General features: G+C 38.0%; 1 protein-coding gene and 1 long non-coding RNA gene across 4 annotated transcripts; one reads left to right on the plus strand and one right to left on the minus strand.

Moving 5' to 3' along the window:
* Positions 1-178: 178 nt before the first annotated feature.
* Positions 179-2,052, minus strand: LOC148721656 (uncharacterized). 3 transcript variants are annotated; one of them, XR_015992600.1, is made up of 4 exons: positions 1,915-2,052; positions 1,656-1,774; positions 883-979; positions 179-330 (listed from the first exon to the last, which is right to left on the minus strand). It is a non-coding gene; the product is annotated as an uncharacterized LOC148721656 (long non-coding RNA). The 3 variants fall into 3 exon arrangements; XR_015992601.1 differs by lacking the exon at positions 1,915-2,052 and adding an exon at positions 362-393 and having other exon boundaries at positions 179-223; positions 1,656-1,783; XR_015992599.1 differs by lacking the exon at positions 1,915-2,052 and having other exon boundaries at positions 1,656-1,791.
* On the plus strand, positions 1,968-8,473 carry LOC148721657 (uncharacterized). Its single transcript, XM_088736476.1, has 7 exons — positions 1,968-2,487; positions 3,156-3,239; positions 3,606-3,877; positions 4,679-4,816; positions 5,420-5,475; positions 6,008-6,144; positions 6,896-8,473. Exons 1-7 carry the CDS (start codon positions 2,121-2,123, stop codon positions 7,168-7,170), a joined length of 1,329 nt encoding a protein of 442 aa, XP_088592602.1. The 5' UTR covers positions 1,968-2,120; the 3' UTR covers positions 7,171-8,473.
* The last annotated feature ends 2,457 nt before the right edge of the window (positions 8,474-10,930 follow it).

A 10,930-nucleotide genomic window follows, 5' to 3' on the forward strand; every position in this document is an offset into this window, starting at 1 on the left:
CCTGATGACACGGTAATGTGAGTTGGATAATAACTTTGTAGAAACAGACTTGTCAATCTTCGTTTCAGAGATAAAGAGAATGTCAAAACGGCATTCGTTTAGTAGATCCAAAATCTCATCTATTTTGCCGATGATACTGTTTGTGTTAAGATGGCCAATCGAGAGAATTGTTCTTGTAATAGCCTTTAATATTTTCTTTATACCATTCGACTGAAGCCCGATTCTGAAAAACAAAAATATCAAAACCCTTTTACCTTTTTGGTCTGTTGAACTCTTAGGGGGTCTCCTGAAATGGTAATTTTGAAGAGGTAATTCGACTAAAGCTCGATTCTGAAAAACAAAAATATCAAAACCTTTTTACCTTGTTGGTCTGTTGAACTCTTAGGGGGTCTCCTGAAACAGTAATTTTGAAGAGGTAATTAAGTTAAATGCTTGCCTGAATAAGAGCGTCTTGAGGTATTCAAACGCCTTTTTAAGCGCGAAAACTAGCTACTGAAATTTGATTTCTTGATTTTAGAACTCGACTATCAAACAACATGGGAAGGTGTCGAACCGAGTTCAGTAGAGGCCGATACGTGCATGCTAGTTACGATGTCTCGACCGTCAACTTCTCCTCAAACGCTGTATTTGCCAACCAGAATATGAAACAAACGCACTATATTATTATTTTTGTAATCAAAAGGTTGAAAGGATCAGTGTAACTACATAGATTACTAAGCCGACATCGATCGACTAGCTTGGTTTCACTTTGAATATCGATCCTGTAAAAAGCATTGAAACTCATTACACTAACTCAATAAACATGATCGGCGAGCAAAAATACGAAGAGGAGCTCGAGATCGAGAACTAGAGTGCAAATGAAATCAAACGGAGATATCTCACCTCAAACTCAAGTAACTCTGCGTTGTTTGCTTCTTTGCTGATTTGAATCTCGCGCCGAAGCCCCAAATATATATACCAAACGATGTCCTATTTTTGACTGATTACAATGAGGGAAATATACCTTACAAAGTTGTTTATCTTTACATCAAGGGACATTTCCGTTCAAAACTGAAAGTGCTGGCTCAGCAGATTCCCTTCAGTCAATTTGTTTGTTCACATGCTATACTTTCAGACGTTTACTTCAGTTCCACGAAATATGTGCGCTTGAACGAACACATTCCGAGAAATCTCTGACAATAAAAGCTTTTTTTGTCGACAGTTATTTTTCAGCTAGATTTATAACCAAGAATGAAAACTAGCATACCTAATTAGATAAGACAAGTGAAAAAAAAAACTCAACTTCTAAGAAAGAGAATTGCATTTGACAGTATTACCACTGAACTGCACAAACAATAAGGCGGCGAATTCGCAGAAGAACCTTATTGGAATCATGTGACCAAACTTTAGTACGATTCTGGTGGCTTTGAACGACCCAATCAAGGGAAAAATGACCGCAAAATGTGCTCTTTACCTTACATTTTCTTATTCGATGATTAGTGGAAGCAAAATATGTGAACAAAATTCTGTAAGTTTCGATTATGTTCCGCTATTATCGTTCTGCGTTCAGATCTTGCACGACTGACCTCTATCGACTGCATTTATGTTTTCATTGTCGATATATAAACTCTCAAAGCAGTATCAGAAGTTTTGAAAGAACAAGGATAATTGCTTACCTCGAGATCTAGAGAGTCTATTCAGCGTTCAAGATTTGTCAGCAATTTAAATTTGCCGCCTCTGCTGGTGTTTATATGGACCCAAGTGCGTGGTAATGTCTATTTTAGCCATCAAACCCCTACGACCAATACGAGAGCAGTATTTTTTAAAGATGTATCCTGATTGGATATCAATTTTTTTCCCAAGGTTATTGTCCCTAATCAAAACTTGCATCTGTCAGCAAAAGAGACAGAAAATTCCCCGAAATAACCAGGTTACCTAATCGAAAATAGCACTTTACGCATCGCATCACAGTTTTAACCAAATGGTGCGACGACAAAAACCATCCTATACCAACAAATATGCTAAATAACGGAAAATCCGGCTACAAGATATCATATCGCTGCAGAATCAGCTGAAAAACTCTCAATAACATGACATATTCACTTAACATCTAACGACCCGTGAAATCACAAGGTCCCAGCATGCATTGTATAATAATAACACCAGAGCGCTATCATTATATCTCCACGATGGCGATCAACCTAAGGCCATCAATTAGATCAGGGTTAAATCCTTGTTCCAGATCTTTGTCCATCTCTCCATCGCGTTTATTAAAGAGAACGTGTCACAAGCTATTTCAAACCAACAATGATGGAGATTGCATCGTGTCACGAAGGTACTTAAGCAGTATGTATACCAGTGGAGTCAACGTTCACGAGGAGCGATCTGGCGTTCGAGTGATTGATTTGAGAAGTGACACTGTCACTAAACCCACCGATGAAATGAGGGCTGCAATGTCTACCGCACGAGTTGGTGACGATGTTTATGGAGAAGATCCAACAGTGAATGGTTCGTATTTAATTTTTATTTAATTTTTGCATGGAGAGAATAACTTGATATGGCAGCTTGGAGTAGTTTGTGGTGTTCCTGAATTTCTCAAATCTTTAAATTGACAGTCCACCAATTAAGCTACAGTCGATCATCGGACAAATGTCCGGTAAATTTCAGGAAATGACGAGCAAAGTTTGGCCTGGTCGGACAATCTGACCGTGAATGTCTGATACAATGAAGAATCTGCTTAACTCAAAGAATGAGGTTTTCAGAATTTGCATTATAAGAAATTTATGTACACCGTAAAAATAATTGATTTTGAAATCTTGGGATTATGAAAGGGTTTAAGGTGAAATTCGTATTCCCGGAAAAACCGAGAGAAGTCAAAGAAAAGCCCATGAAATTTGATTCTAAAAAAAGGTGTGAATCCTTAAGTAGTTCAAATTTGATTCAGGCTTAAGATATTGTTGCAAGTGCATGCAAGGGCGTGGTGTGCATTTGTGAAAGTTTGTAGACAGACTTAAGTTAGGGAATATCCAAGACAACCAAATTTATACTTTCATAATTCTCTAACCACAGGTTAATAGTAATATAGATGTAATGGCTGGTATCTTTTAAAACTGTTGCATTCAGTTTTTTCTGTAGGTTCACAGAAAACCTTGTATGTTTTTTTCCTTATATATTAGAGCTGCAGGCCAAGGCAGCAGATCTGACTGGTAAAGAGGCTGCCCTATTTGTACCAAGTGGAACAATGGGGAATTTGATATCAGGTAATTTTTTAGCAATTTTACCATTGCTTGCGTTTTTATTTATTTTCATATGGAGCAGACCTGTTAGGAATTGAATTTATGCTGGCAAACAGTTTTGTAGCTTTGGTAACTTTGTATGATATACATGTATTATTCAAGGCTTTTGACATTAGACAGACCTCTCCCTTAAGTTCTTCTTTTTTAAAGCAAATAAAAACAAGAGAAAGAGCTTGACAAAAACCAATATAGCCAAAGGGATGATTGTGTACTTTCAATGCTGAAGTGTCACATTCCCCAGGCAAATTTGTTAACTGTTAATCGCTACCTGTATGATAATATTATTTTTATCATTATCGATAACAATCATATCCTAACCTCATCTTTCAGTAATGGGACACTGTCCTGGTAGAGGAGATGAAATACTTGTTGGTGACTCAGCTCACATCATATTATGGGAGCAAGGTGGAGTTGCACAATTGGCTGGTGTACACTCACGGCAGGTGCACACTAATATCGATGGCACATTAGACTTGATGGATGTAGCGGAAAAAGTGCGTTCCCAAGGAGATGCACATCAGCCATTCAGCTGTTTAATTTGTGTTGAACAGACACATAATGCAAGTGGAGGCAGGGTGTTGCCAGTGGAATATTTACGAAAGGTATATTATCAGGGTTAAGATTCCAACCTTTTTTCCTTGATTGTGGTGACAAAAAAAGGAAGGATTTAAGCTGTCACTAATGAACCATATTTTCAACTAAAATTTACTGCATCATTTCAGACTGGTTTACCATCATTGTTTTGCATCTTCAAATAATTGGAAATTTCCAGCAAGAATTAAAAAGACAGTGATGGGAGGACATCAACTGATCTATTGCTGCACTTCTTTCCTTTTTATATGCTAAAATATGCAAATGAGGATGCTCTCTAAATTTACAATAAACAGGGAAAGTTAAAGTGGTTTTGAATTTTACTTTCAAATGATGTTCAGGATAGAATTCTCCTTTCTTGATTGGAAGGTAGTTTGTGGCAGCTTGAAGCAAGAGCCTCGTACAGGATAATGAAGCCAAAGAGAGTGCACCTCAGTGGCAGGGAAGGCAAGGGGCCCATGGGGCCCAGGCTCCCCTTATTTGAGTAAAAAAAGTAAACATGGAAGGAAGAAAAGCCAGCACTGTGACACACACAAAAAATTATGCCCCCCCCCCTTTAGCTCAAGGTCTGGATCCGCCATTGTACCTGCATGGAAATTAAATAGGATTATTGTCAATTAGGTAGCCGGTATTAAAGGGGCTTTCTTCCCACAACTGTCATCTAAAGGGAGTTTGTATGGTTTATGGGGTACATTTCATATGTAGTAAGTGAATTTTAACAAGTAGCAGCAGTGCTGTAATGGGAGGGGGAGGCTCAACCTAAACTTACATTGCCACTTTCAATGGACCAACCTGAATAATTATGTTATCAGGTAAAAGAGGTTGCTGCAAAACATGACATTAAGGTTCATATGGATGGAGCAAGACTCTTCAATGCTGCCACAACCCTTGGTGTTCCTGTTGCACAGCTCACCAAGCATGTTGATTCTGTCACATTTTGTCTTTCAAAGGTAACAACATAATTATTCTGTTGGTAAACACTGTTTTGGTGAGCATGATTCTCTAAACAGAAAGTTTGATTGCACCACTGTGATAATTAGTTTTGTCTCCTTGAAGTCATGAAGTGATCAATTTGTCCTGCAATACTACAACTGTAGTGAATGTACATTGCAGTGTTTGATTTAAGTGAGTGAAGAAAGAAAATGAATTAAATAACAACTCCCCACCTCTATCTCCCACATTCATGTATCTCAGTTCTTAGATTGCAGATGGGCTCTTAGCTTGGATGCTTAAGATTAGCGATTGGACTTCACCATTTCCCACACTCTGGTGGTTATTGAGTCAGCCCTTTTAAAACTCCCTCAATCAAGTTGTTATCTCCCTCTATGTACTTTCTGCCATAATATAAACTCCCAGGTAATTTAGACAGGAGAACTTTGTCTAAGGCACATTAATTCTGAGTAACACCTATTCAGTATGATGGTCTCTTCTCATCGCCTTTTGTACAACCACATTTTGCAATTGCAAGGAGGTATTACATGTCAATCACATTTGAGAGTTTTAATGTTCATGCAATGACGGGCTTTTTTTTTCTTTTTTACATTTTCATGTAGGGGCTGGGTGCTCCTGTTGGCTCAGTAATAACTGGAGATAAAGATTTCATTTCAAGGTAAAGAATCAAACCTGATTATAATGACTGAACTTTAAACAAAGCAGAGATGCACTTAAAAGAAAAATTCCTAGTGCATGATGAAGTTGAGTACATTATATTGTACTTAGCAGCCCAGAGCTTCCTTTTAATAAACTACTTTAATTGGTCAAACTGGTTATGTCCCCATCCAAATTGCTTTATACTGATGCCCTGAGTAAAACTGAGGAAGAAATTAAGAATTTGATGAGCAACCAGGAATTAGTGATGACCTTGAATTGCAGTCATGACAATCTCTTAAACTTAAAATATGTTTCTATTCTATAGGTCGCAGAAAGGAAATAATTTTTCTTTTTTTGTCGTTTTTTTTACATCCTCAACTGTGTTCAGTAATTTAGGAATGTGGTGCCCGAGATGATTAGAAGAGTTCGCCTTGAATGTTGTTGGAACTTTTGTTTGTACTAATTGCATTTCATGCTATAAAGTGAAAAAAGAAACAAAAACTGCACAAACAGAATTCTAAGTTTGACAAGTTACAAAATTCTATTTTCAGGTGCTTGCGTCATAGGAAAGTTCTTGGGGGTGGAATGCGACAAGCTGGTGTTTTGGCAGCCGCAGGGATTTATGCATTGGATAACATAGCACCAAAACTGAATATAGACCATGCTAATGCACAGATTTTAGCGAAAGGTTAGTATAGTAGTTCATCTTCCAAAGCTCCTGAGATAAATTTCTAGCCATGTAAGTCTCACATCACACATACTCCCATAATGGCCAAAAATCAAGCCAACCAACCTCCTCTCCAAATTCCATTATTTTCTTTGAAAGATTTTTTTTAACAGTTACAGTTGGACAATTGGACTTAATTATTCTTATATACTATACTCATGGGTTGATTCCCATGTGAACCCCCTCCTCCCCACCCCCCCTTAGGCAATAATGATGACTGTTCCCTAGCTCTAAGGCCACCATCTCTACCCAGTGCCCCGAACGAAATAAGTTATTTGTTCCCCTTCTTGACTTCCAGGAAATTTTAAAACTTTTAGCTGTAAGGTAGGCCTTCTCTCTCCCTGCCCCCAGCAAAATATACTTAAGCTTTACCACTGAGTTTACTGAAATGGAATTCTTCAGAATCTGGAATATTTTTTTGTTCACTTTCGATTTGGATAAGTTTTTCCTTCACAAGCTTCTCCGTTATGTTTTTTTTTTTTTTTTGCCAAATGAATGTTTTTCATATACCTCTTCTCTTTCTAAAATTTCTTCATTTAGAGACACGATTATGACATTTCGAGGACATCGAGAGCCTTCTGTTTACTTGGCTTTGAGGCTTTTTCTGGCTCTGCGCTCTCCGTCGCATATGACGCCTTGTGGATCAAATTAGAATAGAAGTTTTCAAACAATCAGTTCAGATTTACCATCCTTGTCAACTTTGTTTCTACAGGAATTCGTGACATGAAAGATCTTGGACTGGATGTAGATCTTAATAGCGTGGAAACCAACATGGTGTTCTTCAGTGTCAACCATCCCACGATCTCACCCGAAGAACTTTCTAAACGCATGCTCAGGGTAACTGATAATGAACCAATCGAAACAAGAACAGCAGTTCTAATTTTGACTGCTCGGAAACGATCATTACGAGCAGTACTTCATCACCAAGTGTCTGAAGATGATGTGCATAGGACTTTGCAAAAACTGAAGTACATTCTAACCTCGTGATGCGTAGTGCTAAGGGCCAAACGTATTCAAGTCCCAACTAAAAACAACTGAGAGAAACTTAATACATCTTATTTAAGAGAAATTTGTTGGTGTGTGTCATTTACTTCATAGAACCCAACCTTTGCAGATTTGAGTTGGAAGTCGTTCAGTAGCAAAACGGAAATGAACCAAAAAGTATGATGAACTTGCGGATTGGTGGTTTGGCTTTTACTCTTCACGTTCTTCAAGTTTTTACTACCGGTGTGTCGAGGCTGTTTGCCGAATTCCTTGATGTGGACACAAGGGGAGAGCGAGAGAAAGCAGGAGTTTTAAACGTTGTAAACAATACATCAGCATCACATATGGTATCTTTTGAGAATTCCGCTTAATCTTTATTATTACTAATAAACCAGAAGTGAAATTTTCCTCTGTTATCATAACTTTTCCTTGGATCGAATGGGTTCAAAGAATTCGAGACATTTCTATAAACCCAACTCAGATACCCTCTTCTAGCGAGGAAATTTAAAGACCAGATCGAGATAAGAAAGAATGAAACAAGAATAAGGCGTATGCTGCAGAAGAAAGGTATTTTAAGCAAGACTCAAGCCGAGACAGATTACAAGTATGATAATCCTGTCACTGAAGTAAAGTTACACAAGTGCATCAGGGCCCACCAGGAAAATTTAACAGAACATCTGTTTAAGTCTATTGTTAATGATCCACGTAGTAAGATTACCAGCCTCCTCCCCCCCCCCCCCCCTCTTCATTGAGTGCGAGGAAGCATTTAAGTGATTCAAGTTAAGAGTAGTCGTCTCTGTAATTTGTTACAGTAGTAGTTATAGATCATTTCTTATTTCTTACTTGTTAAGAGACACAATTCAGTTTTTTAACTGCCGCAATGTTTTTCTTAATAAATACAGTCTACATCTACATCATTACAAAATTTTGCTCTGATTAATGGCTAACGCTCGGAACGTCAGCTTTTTGGTGGCCAATTTACATTTATCAATTCAGTTTATGGCACCAAAATTATCTTCTGAGCCAAACTTTCTTCGACAAAAATGACTCAGCAGTTTAAACAGACACTTGGGACTAATGTTAATTACTTGAGTACGAGATTTAAAATCCATTCATTCACACTGAGCTCGTGAAATTTTTTAATCACTGGAAGTCAAAAAATGTTGGTTGTATCATGACAATAATAAACCTGATCCCCCACAAGGCCCTTTTAAAATGTTCTTGTGACCCCCCAAAAGTCCTCCTTTCCACCTTCCCCTGAGACGATAACTAATAAAAAATAACTAATAAAAACTTTGAATGATTATTGTACTGTTATTTATTGGCGCTAAGTAACGGTCAAAAAGTGTCGCTTTTGATTGTTGTAAGTTTGAATGCTAAATATGTTTAATCACTCAGTGTTTAAGTAAATGATTGACAACAGTTCAATGTTTAAAGCTAGTCTGATGCCCAGATCTCCCTCACCCAAGCAATTCAGCCACACAAGTAGCTATAGGGTCTGTGCTTCTGATCTGGGTACAGGAGGAAGCTCAAGTCGACTGAACAAGAGGCCGGCTACCGCACCAGATAAAAATGGTAATCTTACTTCAAACGCGCAAAATCCGGATATTGATGAATTTTTAAAAAAAAAAACGAGTAGACGAGTGACGAGGTGAAAGAAATCATCGATAAGACTGGTAATGCACGACATGGGGTAAGCAAGACTGGACTGCGGTAAAAATGTTACTGCGAAAGTGCATTTGCAACTTCATCTTCATTAACGCAACTAGTACATCACTACTACTTCAAATGTATAAAAACGTTCCCAACTTTGAATGCTCAGAAAATTTTTTCAAGAAGAAAAGGAAGGGGTCAAAATTTTTGTTTGGTGAAAACGTCAGATTAGGAAATTTGATCACGTGGAAGTTTGCAATGATAAAAAAGTCGGTGCCGAAAAGTACACTTGCGCGGCTGTAGTTTGGCCAGATAAAACGTTAAGCTTGTACCAAGTTTTTACAGCCTCCCTGTCGTACGACGACAATGAAGAGGAAGATGTCGATTAAAATAATCAATTTATATTTTAAGTTAGAATTTCGCGAGTGGCTGGATATCTTTACCATCACGTAGGGTGTCACATCTCAACTTCAGCATAACACATACGAGCAGTATTGAATAGAGGCTGATAGTTTCAAAAAAAACTGTTTGGGGCTGCGTCGGTGGGGGTAACGAAATAATTTGGATATATCAACAAAGTTGAAATGGTAAATTGGCCACCGTAACGATTACAAAAGCTGACGTCTCGAGCGTTGGCCCTTCGTCGGAGCGAATGAGTTCCATATGAAAACTTGAATAATTTGCTGTCGGGGTTCCGTTATCGGACCGCGCAAACTTCGGTTACTTCTCGTCGTCGTTTTTCAGAGCACGGCTAAGAAATGTAGAAAGTTTCAAAACGCAAGTGCTGAGTTACTGTTCTGCCACGTCCTCGTTATCGTCGTCCTGGTTTGCTTGAGGGTCCCCTTTTCTTGAGCGCAGGAGCGTAGACGGAGAAACGAGACGTCGAGTGAATTAGACAACGTGCATGATGTTGCAGGGCCATTACCCGAACTAGTGCAGACAAAACGTATTGAAGCAAAAAAAGAATGTAAAAGGACTAAATGACCTAAAAGCAGGAATTGGGCTTTTTCCACTGGCTGCCTTTGGTTTTAACTGGGTCAGTTTGCAAGAGGTGGGATATATGGGATTCTCTTCGGCTCTTTGGTATTCTAATAGCTAGGGGAATTTTGTCTCCCACATGTGTTACACGATGTTATAAATGACCTTGGACCTTGACTTGTTAATTTATTTAAACATTGATTATTAACTGATTATTGTCAAAAATACAAAGGCACTTCCGATCAAGGACACGTGTTTTAGATCACATTTCATTTTAGTCTAAGAAAACTTTTGTTCATTATCTTGAGTTCGACACGCGGTAAGCATTTGCACGTATACGGACAGTGTTAGGTATTTATTTCGTCTTGAGTTTTATTTGCCGCACGAGGATCTACCCTTCAGGTACTAAGACATCATTTTCAATTTGTATTTTGCTTTATTACAATTGTAGTTTCTTTCTTGTGGTTGTAATTTCACGTTTTCTGACTCTTGAGCAATTTGTGTAACGCCTCAAATATGATTGGAATGTTGCCAGAAATCGTCTTAAATCTTGGTTACTGTATTTTCGTTTCAGAATTCAAATATTAATAGGAAATCCTTGTATTTTTCTGCTAAATAGCTAATGTGTTCGGCAAGACCTTCTTCCTCACAAAGCCCCTTAATCTGTGATTCAAACCGAAAGGATCTCGGGGATATGAACGGAGAGGGCAGGATTAGTTAATTTCACCACAGGCGACCCAAGCTCTCTTTGAGAACCACACAATGAACACAATTTGCAAATCGATTTATAAGGATTTGTATGGGATCGATTTTCTACAAGATATCTATAGAGATAGTTAAAAGTGAAAATATTGAATAAAAATGGCTTACCTTATTCCATACGTGTGTTGTTTGCTCCTGGTGTCGTTATTTTACCGATTTCACTTGATTTAAGCGGTTGTTTTTAATCCTGGTTTTCTCTTCTTAAACAACCAGGATTCAAATAAAGCGCTTAAATCAAGTGAAATCGGTAAAATAACGACACCAGGAGCAAACAACACACGTATGGAATAAGGTAAGCCATTTTTTATTTAATATTGTCACTTTTAACTATCTCTATGGATATCTTGTAGAAAATCCCATACAAATCCTT

The sequence above is a fragment of the Stylophora pistillata genome, chromosome 10, assembly GCF_964205215.1.
Source record: "Stylophora pistillata chromosome 10, jaStyPist1.2, whole genome shotgun sequence".
Taxonomy (NCBI): Eukaryota; Metazoa; Cnidaria; class Anthozoa; order Scleractinia; family Pocilloporidae; genus Stylophora; species Stylophora pistillata.

Bases quoted from the DNA above. Each gene is read 5' to 3' on its own strand.
- LOC148721657 (XM_088736476.1), top strand. From the start codon at position 2,121: ATGCATTGTATAATAATAACACCAGAGCGCTATCATTATATCTCCACG. The intron at 3,240-3,605 runs GTAATTTTTTAG...CTCATCTTTCAG, and splicing joins AATGGGGAATTTGATATCAG to TAATGGGACACTGTCCTGGT. The intron at 4,817-5,419 runs GTAACAACATAA...ATTTTCATGTAG, and splicing joins TCACATTTTGTCTTTCAAAG to GGGCTGGGTGCTCCTGTTGG.